Consider the following 21,231-nt stretch of genomic DNA (forward strand, 5'->3'; position numbering starts at 1 on the left):
GGCTGGACAGCCATTTGTCTAAAATAGTATAGGCCAGGGTTTTCCGCCTGAGCAGAGGATTAGACCAGAAGACCTACAAGGTCCCTTCCAACTCTCTTATTCTGGGGAAAAAAATCCTTGCAATCTTATTGATTTACTATATTTCAGTTAAACCAAAGACTTCAAATAGAATGACAAGTGCATCTTGCATCTTGGAGGCCAATAACCCCAGCATGCTGGCTGGGGAATTATGGGAGCTGAAATCCACAGAGCTTAAAGCTGTCAAGGTTGAGAAACAGATTTTTAAGCAAAGGATAAGCAAATGTTTTCATTTGTGATTCTAAAAAGTGATGCTTAGCTTGTCATTAAAGACTATTCTTGCGCAGCCTTTGTGGCTTCTGAACATGTTTTTTGCACCCCTTAAAACAGTGTCCCAAAATTAGTAATGTGGCATTTGATGCCATTTTGAGGCAGAAAAGGTACAAAAAATGTACTGGGGAGCCAACTTAAAGAAATATTAAATGAGGGGGAAAAGCAGAATAATATCTCCGGAGAAAGAAAAACCTTAAGTCTTACACTTTGCACATCACCATCCAGTCCAGCGTTGCCCTGAGCAACCTCCATTTGGAAATTTGCTCACTAATGCCATATCATTAACTGCATAGATATCACAGAGAAGCCGGGGTCCACCAGTAATTTTATTATTTCAATTATCCTCATCCGCCGTTCCCCTTTGTCAGATGCGATGGGAATTGTAATCCAAATCCTCCGACGACAACCGATTGCCTACTACTCCTATGCACAAGGCTGTAGTTAGAGGAAACTGCCGTGCAGGACTACCTTTCTTTTTCCAAAGAAAGATTTTTATTCATTGGAGCAACTAAGCAGGCGCCACTTATTATCACTGAGGTCTAGTTCCATTGCTAGTTAGCGGTGAAATACTTCAGCGGTGGAGGATTCTGCACATGCGCAGACATTCACTTGTTCGTGCGGCTTAAATCCGGAAGTGACTTCAGCCACGAAGTTACTCGTTTTCCTCTTCCCTCCCGATCTTTTTCCTTGTGTCTCGTAACCCTTAAGCTTCAATACAAGGAAAGCTGGTCTTTGCAAAGCGGCTCAAGGAATCTTTCTGAGTGAAGGACTGGGGAGTAAGTGTCCGTTGAAAAAATAAAGGAGAGGAAAAAATTGGCATTGGAAAATTGATTTGCCGAGAAGAAAGAGTTAATTTCAGGCTCTTCCCTAATGGGGGCGGAGCTTTTAGTGGAAGGACTCTGCAGAATTCTGGGATTTTATTCCTGAGTTACTCCTCCTGGGTAGGTAAGGGGTAGCGGATGGAGAGGGCGGAGTAATGGGTTAATTGCAGGAAATGATGGAAGGCCCCATCCCGACGTTCTCTTGACACTTAAGTCTTTCCGCATATATTTAGGATCGCCGTGTAAACTGTCTTCCCCGACCTTCTCGGGCATTCTGAAACCAAGGTTAGGGCAGGCAGGTTTATGCCATTACCATTGTTGTTGTTGTTAACTGCGAAGTCGTGTCCGACCCATCGCGACCCCATGGACAACGTTCCTCCAGGCCTTCCTGTCCTCTACCATCTTCTGGAGTCCATTTAAGCTCACGCCTACTGCTTCAGTGACTCCATCCAGCCACCTCATTCTCTGACGTCCCTTTTTTCTATTGCCTTCAACCTTTCCCAGCATGAGGCTCTTCTCCAGTGAGTCCTTCTCATTAGGTGGCCAAAGTATTTGAGTTTCAACTTCAGGATCTGGCCTTCTAAAGAGCAGTCAGGGTTGATCTCCTCTAGGACTGACCGGTTTGATCGCCTTGCAGTCCAAGGGACTGCAAGGAGTCTTCTCCAGCACCATAGTTCAAAGGCTTCAATTCTTTGGTGCTCAGCCTTTGTTATGGTCCAACTTTCACTGCCATACATTGCAACTGGGAAGACCATAGCCTTGAATATACAGACTTTTGTTGACAGGGTGATGTCTTTGCTTTTTAGTGTGGTGTCTAGATCTGCCATGGTTTTCCTCCCGAGGAGCAAGCGTCTTTTAATTTCTTGGCTGCAGTCCCCATCTGCGGTGATCTTGGAGCCCAGGAAAATAAAATCTGTCACTACCTCCGTATTCCCCCCATCTATATGCCAGGAATTGAGAGGGCTGGATGCCAGGATCTTGGTTTTCTTAATGTTAAGTTTCAACCCAACTTTTGCACTCTCCTTCACCTGCAACAAGAGGCTCTTTAGTTCTTCTTCACTTTCTGCCATTAGAGTGGTATCATCTGCATATCTTAGGTTGTTAATATTTCTCCCAGTAATCTTAATTCCAACTTTTGATTCGTCTAGCCCTGCCATTACCATAAGAAGGGTAAATGCCGAAAGGGGAGCGTGGCTTGTTTTGTAGACAGTATCCTGTACGTATGAAATAAAGAGCAAAACAATGAATCAATATAACAAGAAGAGGGTTCTTGGAAGTATAATCTGTTTTTTTTTTAAAAAATAAGGATTTGGACCTTGTTTTGGTGTTATTTTGATAGCTATCCTATTCCTAACACTTTGGACATCATAAATAGATCATTAGGTTTGGTAGTTTTATACTTTGCTATTTTACTGTTTGGCGTGGGAGGGGGAACTCCAGAATTTAGCCTAACATTTCTGGAATGTTCAGATAAACTATACACGTGGGTATACCTTTTGGGGAGGTTATCTGTAATTATCCCACTCCCAACTGAGCCATTTTTATGGTGTGGATCTGTTTTTGGAAAACTTTTTGGTAAAGGGGCTCAAGGGGCAGGATTCAAAGCTGGGAGAGTTGAGTTCTAGTCCTGCCCTAGCTATGAAAGTCAGCTGTGTGACTTTAGATCAGTTGTTAGCCAAAGGAAAAACTACAAAACTAAAAAAAAAAGAAATTAAGAAATTAGATGATGGGATTTACCAGAGGGAATATTTAAAAATTAAACATCTGTTTGAATATGGTTAAAGAAATAGAAAGATTTGGGATATAAATGAAGATTAGTTTAAGAGGGATGAACCCCCTCAAGTAATATAGTATTTTTTCTTTCTTTTGTGTTTTGTTTTTTGACATGAGAAATATAAAAACGTTGGGATGGTTTATATAAAAGAAGTGTTTTCTTTTTCCCCCTCTTTTTTTAAAATATGAGAAATGTAAAAGTGTTGGGATGGCTTGTATGAGAAAAAAGACTTAAATACTTAAGTGTAACTAATTTGGAGAAAATCTTAAATCAGTAAGAATGCTTTGAATATTGTGGGGAAAACAAATTTAAATAACAATTTTGTAAACAGGATCTATGACGAGACAAGATGATCAGTTAGAAAAGCTTTATATTGATGGGGTTATTATTTGCAGAAATACGAGAAAAATGTCTATATTTAATTGTCATTTATTCATATAATAAATGTATTAATTTAAGGTTGGCAAAAGAGAATATTATTGGAAGAAGAAAAGCAAAGCCATTATATGGACTATAGAATTATAGAAATTAATTATTATTGATTGTTTTTTAAATACTAACCCAAACAACACACTGTTTACCAAATATTAAGGTGATTATGTTAAAAATCAATAAAACATATTTTTTAAAAAAAATAAATGGCATGCCCCTTCTGAAAATGTCATTAAGAAACCTGTATGGATTTGTTCCTATGGTCACCAAGAATTAGGATTGACTTAATAGGACACTGCCACCAGATTTATATATAAATTATATGTAGATTATATGTTCTTCGAATGTCTCCATGTTAATTTTCCTTCATATTCTCTTTTGTTCCAAGGTCTGTGGCCAATCCAAAATCATGTCCGTGGGCTGCATTTACACACGGCTGAGTGTTCTACTTCGGCCACCCCGTTTGATGCTTTTCCATCATCCCAGTTGTGCCATCCATGCCTCCAGTGCCGCACTTGCTGGACACAACAAGTGGTCCAAAGTCAAGCATATTAAGGGTCCTAAAGATACTGCACGTTCCTTGGTCTTCCAAAAACTTACCATGATGATCCGTTTTGCTGTGAAGGGTACGGATCCAATATTTCACTGGCTTTTTTTACAATCAAAGTGAAGACTCCTAAGGACAGCTGTGGCTAAGCCACAATATGACATGAAGCCATCATGTGTTTGGTTTTGATGTTAGCTCAATGTGTTGTATGAATCCAGCCATTTGTGATTTGTGATTTACCATATGGAAAACCATATTCTAGGCAATAATTGTTGGACAAACTTTTGTTAGCTAGGTGTGGTTCTTGTTATGCTAACTTGTCTAAAGTGAGGGACTTGCAAAAAAGGCAAGATTGGGACATGTATCACTATTTTCTGGCGAGCAGAACAGTCCTTTTTGCCAAGATTGTTAGGATGAGACAATAACCAAACAGTTTGGTCTAGTGATTAAGGCACCAGACTAGAAATTAGGACTGTGAGTTCTAATCCCACCTTAGGCACAAAAACCAGCTGGGTGACTTTGGGCCAGTCACTTTCTCTTAGCCCAACCCACCTAACAGGGTTGTTGTGAGGAAAATTGGAGGAGAAAAGAGTATTGTTTCTGTTTGCTGCCTTGACCTATTTATAAAAATAATAAAAATGGGATATAAAATGAATAAACCGGAGCTGTGAAACATGTTGCTCCCTATTTGCACTGAATGAGCTCTTCAGATTTAAAAGAAGACATTCTGCATTTAAAACTAGGCTTGCTCCCGAATGTTCTCTCCTTAATTACAACAGTTGGAAGAAACCATGCTGTGCACATCCTTAATTATGTATAGTTGAACTCGGCATTCTTGCACTAACTGAACAAAATTCTCTTTTATTTCCAGTTTCCTTAAATGTAGTGTAGTGCTTCCTAACCTAATGATAATGATTGGCCATCTCTTTCTGCATTGCCTTTTCAGAAGGAGGACCCAACCCACATCTTAACACTAATTTAGCCAACATTATTGAGGTGTGTCGAAGGAAGAATATGCCAAAAAGCTCTATTGAAACAGCCATCTCTGGCGCGGTAGGTTTATGAGTCACTGGGGGGGGTCTGCATAAAGGGATGGCTATAGCCAAAGATGTACGATACAAGCTATGAGAATGCCAAAATGATGGTGGTGTCATCCTGTTGATAAGCCACATGGCATCATTGACAAGATAAGACTTATATACTTAGGTCAGAATACAAGACTTGATTTGTGTTATTTACTCCATGATATAACAACAAATGTGCCTTCCACCACACCCTTTCCTCTGGATGTTCCTGCTGACTCCTTTGTGAGCCATCTATTTGGGGGCAAAACAGTCATTAGGACCAGCCAGCTTTTGATCTCTGTTTTGTGGGTTTTTTATTGCTGTTCCTTTGTGGAGCTTGTACAGCAGAAAAGCAAGTTAGAAATATCTTTCAGGAATACATTTTTAAGGGATGCATTGAAGAACACTTGAAGACCAATTGGAAGCTACAACTGGTCCAGAACAACAATAGCATGTGCTGAATTAGGTGTTCCTTAGGTTTGGCCATATTACATTTCTGTTGTTTGAGCTGCACTGGCTCCCAGCTTCCTTCCAGGTACAATTCAAAGTGTTGGTTATCACTTTTAAACCCTTCATGGAATAAGACCCAGATACTTGGAGGACTACCTGCTCCTCAGAATAGCTGCCTATCCTACCATATCAGATAGGCAAGCATATTCCTGGTCCCTTTTCTGAAATCTTGCCATCTAGTGGCACTTCAGAACACCCTCTGGTGATTTGGCAGGCCCTCTTTTAGCTTTTTTTGGTATGCTACCAAAAGCTGGCTTGTTACCCAGATGCTAGGATGTTGTTGTTGTTACTTGCGGTCGTGTCCGACCCATCGCGACCCCATGAACTACGTTCCTCCAGGCCTTCCTGTCCTCTACCATCTTCTGGAGTCCATTTAAGCTCACGCCTACTGCTTCAGTGACTCCATCCAGCCACCACATTCTCTGTCGTCCCCTTCTTCTCTTGCCCTCAACCTTTCCCAGCATTAGGCTCTTCTCCAGAGTCCTTCCTTCTCATTAGGTGGCCAAAGTATTTGAGTTTCAGCTTCAGGATCGGTTTGATCACCTTGCAGTCCAAGGGACTCGCAGGAGTCTTCTCCAGCACCATAGTTCAAAGGCCTCGATTCTTTGGCGCTCAGCCTTTCTTATGGTCCAACTTTCACTGCCATACATTGCAACTGGGAAGACCATAGCCTTGACTATACGCACTTTTGTTGGCAGGGTGATGTCTCTGCTTTTTAGTGTGCTGTCTAGATTTGCCATGGCTTTCCTCCCCAGGACCAAGCGTCTTAATTTCTTGGCTGCAGTCTCCATTTGCGGTGATCTTGGAGCCCAGGAAAATAGAATCTGTCACTACCTCCAGCATGGGGAAGAAATGGAGGTAGTGACAGATGCTAGGATAGAAGGAGGATATTCAGATTGGTTGTGGGGCATCTCAAGGAGATGACGTAAGCCAGGCATCTTCAAACTTGGCCCTTTTATGACTTGTGGACTTCAACTCCCAGAATTCCTCAGCCAGTGTGCCTGGCTGAGGAATTCTGGGAGTTGAAGTCCACAAGTCACAAAAGGGCCAAGTTTAAAGACCCCTGACATAAGCATTGCATTTTTGTTTTTATGGCTCTGTGGTCTATGATTTTGCACTTACTGCTTTCATTGTTGTGAGTCGCCCAGAGTTGCGTTTAAGGTACGTGGCCATACAAATCTTTTAAATAGATAAACACATTTGGTTCCCGCTTTTGTTAAATTGCTTTAAAGGGGCAGCTGAGGACCATATACCTGATACTTGAAATGATGGGGAAGATGATGTGGTTTGGTGATGGTTACCATTATTAATTTCTTCGGCAGGAGAAGATGAAATCCATCTATCACCTCTGCAGCATCCGAGGTCCAGGTGGTGCATCATTCTATGTCGAAATACTGACAGACAACTTGAAGAGGACTTCCAATGAAATCCGACATCTTTTAAACAAAAATGGGTTAGTGCAACCTAAGGAGTGTTGGCTGGCTAGTTTGCAAGAGGTAGGAGGTGGGGGCGTGCAAGTTTAATGGGGATTTGTAGTCCTTTCACATCAGAGACTGCAGAGGTTCTAGCAAGCCACTGCTTAATAAGTCTTAGGCTAAAGACTTGGTTCCTTGCAGGGGGATCATTGCCGAAGGGCTTCACAATCATTTTGAAAAAAAGGGGGTTGTGACTGTCAGCAAGGAAGACAAATCCGGCAGTCCTGTCAGCTTGGATCAGGCACTTGACTTGGCAATTGAAGCCGAAGCTGAAGACGTCCAGGAAGAAGAAGAGGAGGATGAGAAGGTGGTGCTCAGGGTGAGTTGAAAGGGTGGGTTTAAATTTAGCGAAGTAAGTGGCACACATTTCCACTCTTTAAAAAAAAATTTAAAAAATGTTGCACCCCAAATGGTTGACCTAGCAAGGAAGTGAGGACAAACGTTTAAAAGATTTTGAGTGATTTCCACAAAGCTACTTACACGGTTTGGGCTGAGATGACCAGAAAAACCCCAAGACTGAGGAAAGTGGGGGGAAAAACTCTTCAAGTGAAAAAAATGGTAAATTCCCTGTAATTTCTGAGAATATTACCCATAACGTCCATTGTCACTAGGGATGAGCTCAAGCTGGGGAGTCTTTATAACAAAATCATTGGCTTGACGCTGAGTTTCAATGGCACTGCATGGAGGGGACTGTGGACTACAAAAATGAGTGTGTGTGTGCAGGGTGTGTGTGTGGCCAAGAGAATCTTAGGGTTAAAGGTGTTTTTGTACAACTGATAAAATTTCAGATGGCTTAGAAATGGTTCCCTGTGCAAGACTATAGGTAAGTCCTTGAGTTACGGCTGTAATGGAGCCTGCCCATTAAGGTTGTCAATATCAGTGGTTGCAAAGCAGATTGGTCATGTGAATCACCAAATTTTATGGCTTTTTTTGCAGATGTCATTAAGCAAATATCACTAAGCAGACACTGCAGTTGTTAAAACGAACTCATTGTTTGCTATAGACTATTTTTGCTGAATGCAGCAAAACGGTCATAAAATATAGTTCATGTGACCACAGGGCAGGGGAGCAACCATTAGAACTTCGGATGCCGGTCCTAAGTCCCCTTTTTCAAGTAGATCGTAACTTCAAACTGTTACTAAGCGATCAGTCGTAAGTCAAGGACTACCTATACATTGTGGCTCTTGCCCATCCTTATCTCACCAAGATAGAAAACCCCCCAGGGAGATGCATGCTAGAGGAATATAGGACTGGGTCACTGCAAGGTAGCACTCTGCAATCTCTCACCTGGGCAGGATGTGCACCCAGCAGGTAGCTGATCGTTGATTTCCACCAAGTGCATGCCAAGCTCTGTCAGAATTCACTCCCGATCAGTCTGAACTAGACTCTTTCTGTCTAGACCACGGATCGGTAACGCAAGTCTTTCAGCCTTCTCCTGCAGCTCGGAGAACAGCGTGAGTTACACAGAGAGAGAGAGAGAGACAGAGAGAGGCACTTGTGCTTCCCTTCTCTCTCTCTCTCTCTCTCTCTTTCTCTCTTTCTCTCTCTCTTTCTCTGTGTGTATGTATGTAACTCACACTGTTCTCCAAGAAGCTGACAAGCTTATTGGGCAGGGCTCCTGCCTTTGCTGCATCTCCACAGGAAGCAGCAAAAAGCAGCAGCTCTCAAGGGCAGGAGAGCCAGCCCAATAAAAATGTGTGTCAGCTTGTCCGAGAACAGCGTGAAGCCAGCTTGCCTGGTGAGCAGAAGATCGGAGAGAGGGAGAGGGGGGGGGGAGAGAGAGGGAGGGAGGGAAAGAGAGGGAGGGGGAGGGAGAGAGAGAACTCATGCACAGCAGCCTCAATTTCTTTTTAATTAAACTCTTCAATCAAGTTCCCCCCCCTTGTGTGTGCGCGTTTTGTGGCTCCCAGTGTTCTTTTCTCTCTGAGAAATGGGTCCAAGTGGCTCTTTGAGTGTCTACGGTTGCCGACCCCTGGTCTCGACAAAGAACAAGTTATAACAGCAACCGTGATCTAAATATGTAAATTCCTTGACTCCTGCAAATTAGTCTCCCAAAGAGTCTCCTCCTCCCCCCCCCCCGACTGTTGGAGAATCCCGGTGCATAGTTATAACTATTTGAACTTTTTAGATTTGATCAGGTGTTTTAGGTTTCTAGGCACTGGCTATAACGCAGGCATGTCAAACTGCTGGCCCACGGGCCGGATGCGTGATACTGAAAGCGTGCCCACCCCATTGCCAGCCATGGGGAAAAAGTCATGATACGTCGCGCATCGTCACATGACGTCGCGAGTTTGACACGCCTGCTATAACGCTATATTTTTTCCTCCTTTTGTCTTCTCCATTGCTTAGTTTATTTCCGCTGTGTCCACCTTGCACCAAGTACGTGAAAAACTGGAGTCGCTGGGTCTTTGTTCGTTGTCTGCTGGCCTCGAATTCATCCCAATTGTCCATGTCCAGCTATCAGACCCAGAGATGGAAGGGGCCGCGAGGTTGCTAGAGGCCCTTGAAGACCACGAAGATGTTGTTCGGGTATACAACAACATTGCATAGTTTTACCAGCATACCTCCAGAAGCTACTGAAGCCTTACCAGCTAAAGTCTGGTATTATTTTCTCCCGATCCAAACCAAGACTATTAATGGTAAATGGGGTTTGCTATGTTTCTGACATGCCTGTGTGCCTCTTTGCCCTCCTCTTCAAGTTCCTTGTCAGAAGACAACCCAACGGCATGTACCAAATGTGGATGCTAGAAAAGTGCTGGAGCAAGAAGTTTGGGCAACTCCTGCCAGAAATATCTGGGATTGGTTACTAACTTCCATTGGAGGACAGTGTGGTTGTCTCATTAGCACCTCAATATAACAAACCAATCATATCCAAACAGATAATTGCCAAGCCAACAGCGATACGTTGACTGAAAGTTCAGTAATCTTGAAATAACTGGATACGTTCTTGTTTCCATTTTTCCTGAGCTGTTGGGAGATAGTTCTGCCGCCTTCCAAGCATGCAAGCTCGTAAAAAAATCTTTACACACACACACCCCTACACACCTGAATTTATGTGTGACGGAACCAGTTTGGATACATACTTTGCTGCTTTGGGATGCCTCCACGAGGGACAGTAAATGCACCCAAATAGCCATTCTGAATCACACTAAAGCATTTGTCCTGTAGAATCATTTCACATCTGTGTTGCTAGGATCAGCATCACTTTGTTTTTCTCCTTAGATCAATTTGTTCAGAAATATTAATACAGAAACAAAACTGGTATGTAAATGTCTATTTGCATTGATAATTGTGCATCCAGATATATTTTTAAAAAGGCCGTTTGGTGTAGGCTTCTATCAAATTTGAGAAAAAAGTGCATTTTGTAGTTGTGCGTCTGGCGTGTCTATCATGTGTACAGGTACTCCTTGGCTTATGACCATAATAGGAGCCTGCCATTACAGTCGTAGGTCATAATGGTCGTAAAGCAGTTCACCCATGTGAGTGACTGAGTTTTACTTTTTTTGTGTCACTCAAGTGAATGCAAGAGTTATAAAACTAACATATTGTTTGCTGTGGGCCATTTTTGTGGAAAGCCTAAAAATATGGGGGGGGAGGGCGCAGCTGCCAGAACTTCAAAACCATGTCATAAGTACCTTTGGGAATTGGGGGGGGGCGTCCACTGCAACTTCAAACAGTTGCTAAGCAACTGGTTGTAAGTTGAGGACTATATACATGAATGCTGATGAATGTGTCTAAACATCTGCATATGTCACAATTGATTTGCACAGATAGGATTATGAGCCTATACATTACAAATTGGGAAAAGAAATCCTTTTCTTAAATGGAGAATTCATTATCAGTGACATTATTTTTTGTATTTAGGTAAAGGTTCCCCCGCACATGCGTGCTAGTCGTTTCCAACTCTAGGGGCCGATGCTCATCTCCGTTTCAAAGCCGAAGAGCCAGCACTTGTCCGAGGACTTCTCCGTGGTCATGTGGCCGGCATGACTAGACGCCAAAGGCGCACGGAACACTGTTACCTTCCCACCGTAGTGGTCCCTATTTTTCTACTTGCATTTTTACGTGCTTTCGAACTGTCAGGTTGGCAGAAGCTGGGACGAGTAACAGGCGTTCACTCTGTTACGCGGCACTCGGGATTTGACCCACCAAACTGCTGACCTGATTGACAAGCTCAGCGTCCTAACCCACTGAGCCACCGCGTCCCTTTATTTTTATTATTTTTTGTATTTATATTCTACTAATTCCATATACATCGTCAAATTTTCTTTTAGGCAAATTTTAAGGCTTAGGACAAAACAGGTTGCAAAGTTGAGGCTTATGGACACAAGAAAATAATGGGGGGGAGGGGGAGAAAATCAAGATAATACAGGCCAGTCACTGTGTGCTTGATTTTGTGTGTGAATTTGTAAGTTGTGCAACCAACAGTGCTTCTCCAATAACGGCATAGATGTGTTCCTGTTCTTCTCTGTAATATACTTTTTTCTAGTATACAGTGGAAAAAGTACAGCAACACTTCAATTTAATTGCTAGTCTGTTAACATTCATACACTACAAAATGGCACAGGAAGGGGAATTTACACAATCAGTTACAACGAGAAGGTATCTTAATACAATATTAGCATGGAGTTGACAGTATCACTGCCTAATGAGCATAAACACAATATACAAAAACTTTAATAGTCACTTGAAGATTATGGGTAAAAGCAGAAATACACCCCATATAAATTCTACATGTTAATATCTAAGTGGAACACAAGACACGATCTAACATTACCTTTTCAATGAGGCTATGATGGAAATATTTTGAAACCAATTGTTAGCCCAGCTGCAGGAAAACTCAACAAGTAGATGTTCATTTAATAGCAAGACGGGTTTTTTTTTCTACCCAGGCATGTCCTGCTGTAGGTCAGGGTTTGGTAAACTACAGGCTATACGCATTCCATGTTATCTCATACGGTCCCCAAGTAGTCCTTTGGCTGATTGGGATGACAATGAAGGTTCAGTTTGCAGTATCGGAACATGGAGAGTTATTTGGTTTCCCTAACCTCAGATGTTACAATATCGCTGGATGTATTGGCTTAATATAGGATTCTCAAGACTGTTAACTAGCTAGAAAGTCACAAACAAATATTGCTGATAGTCCTCACTTAACATTCTTCAGTGACAGTTCAAAGTTCCAATAATGTTGAATGAATGATACTTATGCCTGGTCCTTGAAGTTATGGCCACTCCAGCACCCCTGTGGTCACATGGTCAAAATTTGGGCACTTGGCATGCCACCTGCACATACGAACTCCATCCACCTATCTCCCATCTTTGCCCTCTTGGCTGCTCTCTGCTTCCCTTCCCCCTGTGCTCTGCCAGCAGCTGCAATGCAAAGGCCAAGTCAGGCACACATCATCAGCTGTGGGAGGAAGAGGGGGGTAAGTTGGAGGCAGCAGGGAAAAGCAGTGGAGCGCAGGACACCCAAAAAGGCAGAGATTGGGATGAGATTATAGATGGAGGGTGATGAGGTGGAAGCAAGTACAACAGGGCAGGAAAAGTGTGCAGTCATCACTTAACGATGTGCAACTGTGACTGTCCAACGTTTTCCATTGCTAAGTGGTGTGGTTATATAATCTTTCACCTAACAGCCACATCTCTTAGCAATAGAAATTTCCGGTCCCGATTCGGGTTTTTAAGTGACGATTACTTGTAGAGCAGGGGTGGGCACCTATGGCCCTTTTATGATTTGTGAACTTCAACTCCCAGAATTCCTGAGCTTGCTACAGATCATAAAGGGGCCGTAGCTGCCCACCCCTGCTATAGAGGGTAGCCAATTTGGAAGGGAACTCATGCATATGTAGCAGTCCTTGCTCCTGGTTACATCTGGACAAGCCGACAGCTTGTTTGTCCAGGCGGAGCGCAGGTGTGGCTTTAGCACATGAATTTCTGTACAACGAACTGGACTGGATCCCACTTGGAACAAGCCAATGACTAGATCTTCTGTAGCTCTTCCTCTACAGAACAAACTCTGCTCCAGAATAAGTGAACTGGAAATGAGTGTGGCTGCCTCCAAAATATAGCCACAATATTGGTAATTTTGCAAAAAGTAAGCAATCTCGGCCCTTTACTCCAAAAAGTTTGATAAACCCTGTTTTGAGGAATTCCATAGCCCCCCCCCCCACTTAAAATCCCTGATCCCCTTTAGTTTTTAAATTACTTCTTTTCTTATTGGTCCTGGGGAAAACTTAAAAGAGATAAAGCGGGTGCTTGTAAATCTAAAGGGAAAGGGGGAAAAAAACTTCTGAAAATTTCATTCAAACCCATTCTAGTGGTATCGGGCAACTCTGTTCTCCCTAGAGAGAGAAGCTAGAAAGAAAGGATGACGCAACCTTAAAAGCTGCCCTCTGGCTGTTCTCAATCAGGGTCAGTTTCTGGACTCGGAGAGAGGGGGGACCCAGCCGAAGTAGCACAAGGCAGGAAAAGTTCAGTGTAGCCATTTCCGCAGGGTGGAGAAGGAGAAGCTGCAGGGAAATCTAGATTCATAGACCCGGCCAAAACTTGACTCTGGAAGGCCTCAAAATCAATGCCCGGGTTTCCTGGAGACAGTCCTTCAGGAGGGTGTCCATCATTCGGGCGACAGATCTCAAAGCGGTACCAGCGGTACCCAGCACACTTGTGTGCCCCTGGGCAGCTCTGGACGAGGTGTTGGATTGCAGGGTGTGACAGCCCAAAGAATTCGGCCCCGGCTGGCTCAAGCTGGCCAGCACCCACTGCTTCCAACAGCTGAGCATGGCAGGCATCCGGGGTGGACCCCATTATTACAGCTCCCAGTTCGTCTTCAGGGGCAATTTCGAAGTGTGGCCCGGTGCCCCCGTCCTTGATCTGGCAGGTGTAGAGACAGCGGTGAATTGGCCTGTGGGTGCTGGCAAAAACCCTGGTACTGCAGTACCCCACCGGGTAGATGGCATTCTCCGTGTGAAAACCAGGACGGTCGGAGATGATCTCACCCAGACTGTAGACAGTCAGTGGACCTAAAGCGATAGGAAAAATCGGTCGTCCGGCAGGATCCAAGGGAAGCGGCGGGACCAGTCGGCGGATGCCCAGCTCCAGGGGCGCCCTGCGTTTGGATGCTCGGCCATTCTCTTTGCGCTCCCGGCGAATTTTGCGAGAATTTTGCGGCTCATCTGGGGATGGTTGCAGGCTGGCTGCCACAGCTGGTGTGGGTGAGTCGTCTTCAGCCAGGGCTTGTGCTTGCAACAGGCGAGTAAGCAGGAAACGACGCTCTTCACGTACCCACAAGTATTTGGCCTCCAGCCGGGCAATCTCATCACACAAGGCTGCGTTCTCGTAAACCAGCACCTTGGCCACACGGCAAAGACGCTGAAACTTCAAGCGATAACGTTCATCCTGGCTTTTCCGTAGGTTTTTCTTCATCGTGGGCTGCAGTAGAGAAGAAATGGGGCAGGCAGTAGATGGCTCTAGGGTGGAAGAAAAGCCCCAAAGACAATTTCAGCAAGTAGGCAAATATTTCCAGCTCAGTCTTGTCCTAACAATCAGTCAACCATGCATAAATTATGAATATGGCAAGCCTGGCTACTTCTAATCAGACACAAGCATATTGTAACGTACAACTGTACCACTGGGGCCTTCCAAAACGAGATTCAATATACTTAAGAGCATAGCTTTGTTTTCACACAAGCAGAAAAAAATGCAGAAAAGGGCAAGTCAAATAATTAAAAACTGCAGCAATTCCAAAGCTTTGGAATTGGGATTTTAACATTTTAAAAAAGTAATACAAAATATAGTTCCACAAACTCATGGATCCCAAAGCATCTATTGGCTATCCAAGAAGAAAGAAGAAGCTTAGTACAGGTGGTCCTGATTTAGTGATCACAACTGAGATTGGCAACTCCGTTGCAGTTAAGTGAAACTGCAACTGCTTACAATCTTACATCAGCTTTCCTTTCCTTTATAGACCTGTGAAGGTCGTAAATGTGATTGGTCACAAAGATACTTCTTCATCACTGTTGTAACTGTAAATGGTCACTATACAATGCAGTTACTAGACAAGGACTACCTGTTTTAGCCCCTGGATGACTGGCTATTGAATTAGATTGTGGGGAAAAACCCTTCCTCTAATTCAACATAGGTCCCTCATATGGAGCAGCCACATTCCAGTTTCAAAGCAGTTCCATTTAAACAGAACCCCTTTTCACCTTCCCTTTTCCCTTAAAAGTTCAGCAAAACAATTATTCTGGCAAGACATTTTCCTCCACATTTACCTATCCAAAGTGCTAAAAAGGGGGGGGGGGATTATAGCAAAGAGGAAACTAGAATAAAATAAACAGAAAGGTAAGGACACAGCAATGAAAAATCAGCAACCCATAAGAAGATAAGGGAGAACTGGCTTTGCCCCGAGGTGCCTAAAATAAAGCATGCCAGCTTCATTTATGGGTAATGGGTCCATAAAGCTGTTATCTCTTGGTCACATAGCTGGCTAAGCATTAGTAATCCCAGTACCATAAAGGGACCCCAAGTTGGGAAACTATCTTTAATGGAATTTACTTTTTAAAAAGTAATACAACAGGCATCCACTTTCATGGCTTCCAAAGTGAAAACTGACTGAGGGCAGACTAGATCAATTAATTACTGCCATCACAACGGGCAAATAAACCCCCCCCCCCCGCATTCCAGTTAAAAAACAATATATCATAGTATTTCTGAAACTTGGCGACTTTTAAGACGTGTGGACTTCATCTCCCAGAATTCCCCAGCCAGCAAGAGGAATTCTGGGAGATGAAGTCCACATGTCCTTCAAGTCGCCAAGGTTCAGAAATGCTGATCTATCAACTACTACCTGGAAATGGAAAGTTATAGCGGTTTGGCCACTGCGGGTGACCAGGATACGAGCGAGACTGGATGCAATTCAGCTGCGGCCCTTCGCACGTTCGTTCTAGCCGGATTTCCCCGCTCTTTTGCTAGAAACGCAGAATTATTCGAAATAAGCATTTGCAATTATGCGATGGCTTGCAAAGCATATCATCTGCTCGCCCCGTCCTCTCCGTAATCGAGATTATCATTGCAGAATTCTCGCCCCCGGATTCTCACCCAGAGATCACAGCAACCCGCCTTCTCAGATCCCGGAGCAGGAAGCGGAAAGAGCGAAGGCTACGAGATCCCTCCCGCCGCTGCCTTGCTCTGCTGCTGGCGTAACTCTTTCCTTGCTGAGGAAGGATTAGCGCCTTCTCGCGGCTGACAAACTTGGCCCTTTTACGACTTGTGGACTTCAACTCCCAGAATTCCTCAGCCAGCGTGCCGGGCTGAGGAATTCTGGGAGTTGAAGTCCACAAGTCGTAAAAGGGCCAAGTTGGAGGAAGACCCCTGGCCTAAGGAGTCCTCGCAGCTGGATCTCTGGCAGAGGAGCCTCTGCAGTTGCTTCTGTCTGGCCCTGATCAACGCACAGGAATCATGTGGCAACTTTTTCTTCTGAAGGAGTGAAGTATAAACCAGAATTCCTTTTGGAAAAGAGGTTGAGAAGATGGGAGTGATTGGGGCATGTAAATTAAACAGATCTGTATATCTGCAAGATTACGACTGATGAAAATATCATACAGCCTCGCTCTTGGGTCTAGTTCACAATTGCGCAGAGTAATTATTTAGCAGCTGAGTTTTAACACTACAGGTGCAGGGCTTCTCAATCGTGGCAACTTTAAGATATGTGGACTCCAACTCCCAGAATTCCCCTGCTGGCAAGCTGGTGGGGGAATTCTGGGAATTGGAGTCCACCCATTTGAAAGCTGCCAACCTTGAGATGGGGAACTCAGGTCCCAAGGCAGCCAAGGATGGAAACGAGGCACCTCAGAGCAAGGAGAAGAGAAGGTGCATCTCAGGTTGCTAAGAGAAGCCACAACTTGGCTGGGTTTGGGGAGGTGGGTGGCATATGGAGAGGCCAGAGTTCTGGTGGGCAGATCCAGGTCAGGGCAGAAGAAGTAATCCAGGCAGGAGGCTTGAAAAGGAAGGAAGGATTTGAACCGAGTATGCTCAAGAAGGAACAGGAGGATTTCAAGCAGGCCCCCAAAGGGTTCTTAAAAAGGCACACACATGCACACCCTCTGTGTATGTGGGTAGAATGTGTGAAAAGAACTGAAGAACTGCGTGGATAGAGCAATCCCTGGATTTTGCTCAGAAGAAGCCTGGCACCGGAGCCCAATCACTCTGTGTTCATAAATTAATTTTCAACTGCAAATGGCCATAAAAGTGAGCTGCTTGCCAAGCACCCAAAATGCAATCAAGTGACCGTGGGCGTATGCGTGGCTGTCATAAGTCCACAAATGGGTCATAAGAAGCTCTGGGGAGGTCTTAGTTGTAACTTCAAATGCTCATTAAGTGGCCAGTCATAAATTGAGGATTGCCTGTGGTTGAACAAAGCAGGAAAATATTGTAACGGGGTTAGTCTAAATCACAGCTGGAGCTGGGGTGGGCGCAGCCTCTGCATGATGCAACCGGCCTACAGGCCGGCAGTTTGACACCCCTGGTCTAAATCAGTATTTACTGGCTGGAGAATTCTGGGAGTTGAAGTCCATCAATCTTAAAATTGCCAGGTTTGAAAAAGACTGGTCCAAATGTACTAGTCTTGAGGCATCTGAAAGGCTGGTATTTCTACTGTGGTGTAAACATTTGCAACAGTGGTGCCTTCTTCTAAAGCAGGATGCCTATCTTTGAAGTTCTTCACACAATATACGTGAAAAAGAGTCTTAACAACAGTTGCAGCATCCAGCAGTAACATGATTGCCACTGGTGACTTTCCCAGCTGGCTTTTGACACGGTGGATTAATGGCAGCTCACAAATTGCAGACATCTGATGTTTCGTTTGACAACCATGAGCACTTCAAATGTGAAGCTGTTTATTTACATCTGGGTTCCAGTGTCTTTCTCAACAGCATTTCTGATTTCTAAACCCCAACTCAACCAGGTTACTCTTCTTCCTGTCCTCTGACTTCAGACCAGAGAGGAATTCCTGTTTTGAAACACTGTTATTTTCACCAGAAGACTGATTGACACAAAACGTTGACACTAAGGCCTGCCTGCAGGTTTTTGCTTTGTGCTCTTGTGGTCTGAACTTTATTCCAATATAGGCTGTTTTGAAAAACTCAGAGCTGCAGACAAGCCTGGGAAGTTTTAAAAAAAATCAGAAATAAACTGGTAACCCATTAAACCAAGGGTCTTCAAACTTGGCCCTTTTATGACTTGTGGACTTCAACTCCCAGAATTCCTCAGCCAGCATGCCTGGTTGAGGAATTCTGGGAGTTGAAGTCCACAAGTCATAAAAGGGCCAAGGTTGAAGACCCCTGCATTAAACATACATGTAGTCATGAAGAGTTTTGCTCAAGTTGTGGGAAAGGCTTTGCTTTTAGTAATTTTTAAATGAAACCTCCCCTTTCAAAACTGAAGTACTCTGCAATATATATTGTAACTTGGATGTATGATTACAGGATTAAGGCTATCCAGTAATTAATACTTTAATTAAAAGGAGACCTCATCCATGTGCTGTCCATCTCTTAATTTGGGTTTTTGTATAGTTTTTAAAATTTTAATCTGTCATTTTAATATTTTAACATATTTTAATTTTTGTGTATTTTATGGCCTGTGAGCTGCCCAGAGTAACCTATCAGAGAAGACGAACAGCATACAAATTTAATCAACAAATAAAAGAAAGAAATACTGAAGATATTCTGCATATAGCAAACAAGATCTGGCTTTCTCACTGTAGTTTGGTGTCTCACCCCCCCCCCCAAATTGTAAGCTGATAAAAGAGAGAAATTGTTGCTGTTGTTGGTTGTGAAGTCGTGTCCGACCCATCACAACCCTATGGACAACGTTCTTCCAGGCCTTCCTGTCCTCTACCATCTTCTGGAGTCCATTTAAGCTCACGCCTACTGCTTCAGTGACTCCATCCAGCCACCTCATTCTCTGACGTCCCCTTCTTCTCTTGCCCTCAATCTTTCCCAGCATTAGGCTCTTCTCCAGTGAGTCCTTCCTTCTCATTAGGTGGCCAAAGTATTTGAGTTTCAAAGAAAGAAATTACACCAGCTCAAGCATCTGTGATGTTGGAAATCATTCGCCAAGGTAGTCCCACTTTCTATGAATGGTAGAGGTAAACTTCAAAAAAAGTGTACTGCCCAGGACCTCCACGCTCCCATAAGGTGGCAATTTACATGAAGTTCTGTTCTGGGCTGTCTTGACTTGCAATTCCCTCGAGGGGGCAGTGGAAGCACGCTTTCCGTGGTTTACTAGTACTAAGTCCTCAGTAGAATGCTTGAATAGACTTTACAACCTGGAAGGAAAGTATACCTGCTGAATTTCAGCTTGTTCGGTTGTCAGTGGTTGGGAGTGTCTGTCCTAGGAAAATCAGCCGTTGCATGAATAGGTGAGTGTGAGATGCGTCTGATCCTGAATATAGGTTAATTAATCAACATACTCTAATGAGCTCAATCTTGTGTGTAAGGAGAGCAGTCAGTTGGATGCCTCATTTATAAATTTATCAAATAAATAATTAAATAAATTTAATAAATAAAAAAATTAATAATAAATAAATCAGATTCATATATATGTGAGCTGTCACCTTCCCACCTTAGAAGATCTGTTGTCTGAGGGTCCACACAGTTCGGCAAAAAAATCAAGATGGCATCTGTAACTCCACAACTGATGCCAAGATCCTTTTCATATGCATTGAGACACATTGAAAACCGGCAGGGCTTCACCTTTTTATTTCACTTTTTCTTTATCCTTTTGCCATGGATGCCCCTCACTGTCACATGGCTGATGGCAGAAATTTGCCCTGTTTTTCCCTAGAGCAGGAGTAGGCAACCTTGGCTCTTTTATGATTCGTGGACTTCAACTCCCAGAATTCCTGAGCCAGGCTGATCTCAGTGTTAGCCTTCTCTGTGTTCTTAAATTTTGAATATTTTAGAGATACAGTCTATTGGAGGGTTCAGTTATAAAAGCTCTCATTTAGAAGGCCCTTAAAGCTAGTAGTGGAACTTTGGTGGGGAATTATGACAGGATGATGCTGTCCAAAGGAGTGGAGAGACATTGCAGCCAAGAACACTGGCTGGCAGGCTGGCATAATCTCCATGGATGAAAGGGAGATCATGAGATAACCCATGTGCAGTCTGGACAGAAGCTCTTTGTTAGTAAACTGCAGAAGCTGAAAATTTTTGCAGCTGTCTTTGTATTTGAGCTGCCAGGAGTCTGGAAGGGTCAAGGACAATTTGCCCGAGCCAACTCGGCAATGGATAACTCACCATGGGAAAATTTAATGCAGGATAACTCAAGAGAGGGCCAAGTGAGTTGCATCAGGCCTTATCTCAGTGGTGGTGAATCTATGGCACACGTGCCAGAGGCAGCATTTAGAGCCCTCTCTGAGGGCATGTGCGCCATCAGCCCAGCCCCGCCTCGGCCCATGGCCCCCTCCTCACCAGCTGCCCCCCCCCCGGAGGAGAGTCACCCCTGAGTGTGGCCCGAACGGAGCAGTGCAGCCAAGGACATGGCAGCCAGGGACAAGACTCCGCCCTTGCTGCCCATCGTGCACAGTTGATGCTGCAGGGCAGGGCATGGCTGCCATGGTGCTGCTGGGCTACCTGGGTGAACTGCGGCCGGCTGCTGAAGGTTTGAACCTTCTCAAGTTAGAAGTCCATGAGGCTGGGGTGAGCTGCGATTCTACTTGTTCCTCTCTTGAGTTATCCCATGTTGAATTGTCCCACATTGAATTGTCCTGTGCTGAGTCAGCTGTGGCAAGTTGTCCTATTTTGTCCTGGGATTCCATCTATCTTACAACTGTGGTGTAGCCTATTTGGACATTAACCTCTACCTTCCTAATTTCTTAATCACTTTAGGAAGTATTGCGGTGAGTCAAAACTTTGAGGATTACAAAAAAAGAGAGGGACTTTCAGGATTTAAAGATTCAAGAATGTTCAGCAAAAAGCTTAATTAAAAAAAAGATTTAAGAAATTTTCAAAATGCATAAAGGGGAAAAATAACTTTTAAGTATTTTTTATAAATTATTTTTATTTTCAACCAAAGTGTTTTAGTATAAATTTGTACTTTGCCAGTTAAACAGATCAGGCCTGCCTAGAAATACCTTTTGTTTATTGTTAAAAAGTGCATCTTGTTGATGGACTCTACATAACAAAAGATAAGGTAATGAACTAGACCAATTCAGAAGATTTTAAAGACTAATCTAGATTTGAAACTAGAGATTTTTCTTTTG

The 21,231-nt window shown here is 43.7% G+C and overlaps 3 protein-coding genes across 4 annotated transcripts in view; 1 reads left to right on the plus strand and 2 right to left on the minus strand.

The window, feature by feature from the left end:
- Positions 1-21,231, minus strand: part of LOC308676510 (histone H4) — a gene marked incomplete at its 5' end in the record, with an annotated part of 198,724 nt that overhangs the window by 122,693 nt on the left and 54,800 nt on the right. The window lies entirely within an intron of this gene.
- On the plus strand, positions 1,319-10,495 carry LOC308676500 (translational activator of cytochrome c oxidase 1-like). Of its 2 annotated transcripts, XM_081342323.1 has the most exons (7): positions 1,330-1,457; positions 2,321-2,388; positions 3,767-4,004; positions 4,872-4,978; positions 6,822-6,952; positions 7,116-7,293; positions 9,324-10,495. In XM_081342323.1, the coding sequence occupies exons 2-7, from the start codon at positions 2,347-2,349 to the stop codon at positions 9,522-9,524; spliced, it is 897 nt and encodes a 298-aa protein (XP_081198449.1). In that variant the 5' UTR covers positions 1,330-1,457; positions 2,321-2,346; the 3' UTR covers positions 9,525-10,495. The 2 variants fall into 2 exon arrangements, with proteins under 2 accessions (XP_081198450.1, XP_081198449.1); XM_081342324.1 differs by lacking the exon at positions 2,321-2,388 and having other exon boundaries at positions 1,319-1,457.
- LOC308676496 (transforming growth factor beta regulator 1-like) lies at positions 11,517-14,396 on the minus strand (the record flags this gene model as incomplete). Its single annotated transcript, XM_081342319.1, has 1 exon — positions 11,517-14,396. One exon carries the CDS (start codon positions 14,394-14,396, stop codon positions 13,377-13,379), a length of 1,020 nt encoding a protein of 339 aa, XP_081198445.1. The 3' UTR covers positions 11,517-13,376.

Source organism: Vipera berus (genome assembly GCF_964194415.1).
Source record: "Vipera berus genome assembly, chromosome: W".
NCBI classification, from domain to species: domain Eukaryota; kingdom Metazoa; phylum Chordata; class Lepidosauria; order Squamata; family Viperidae; genus Vipera; species Vipera berus.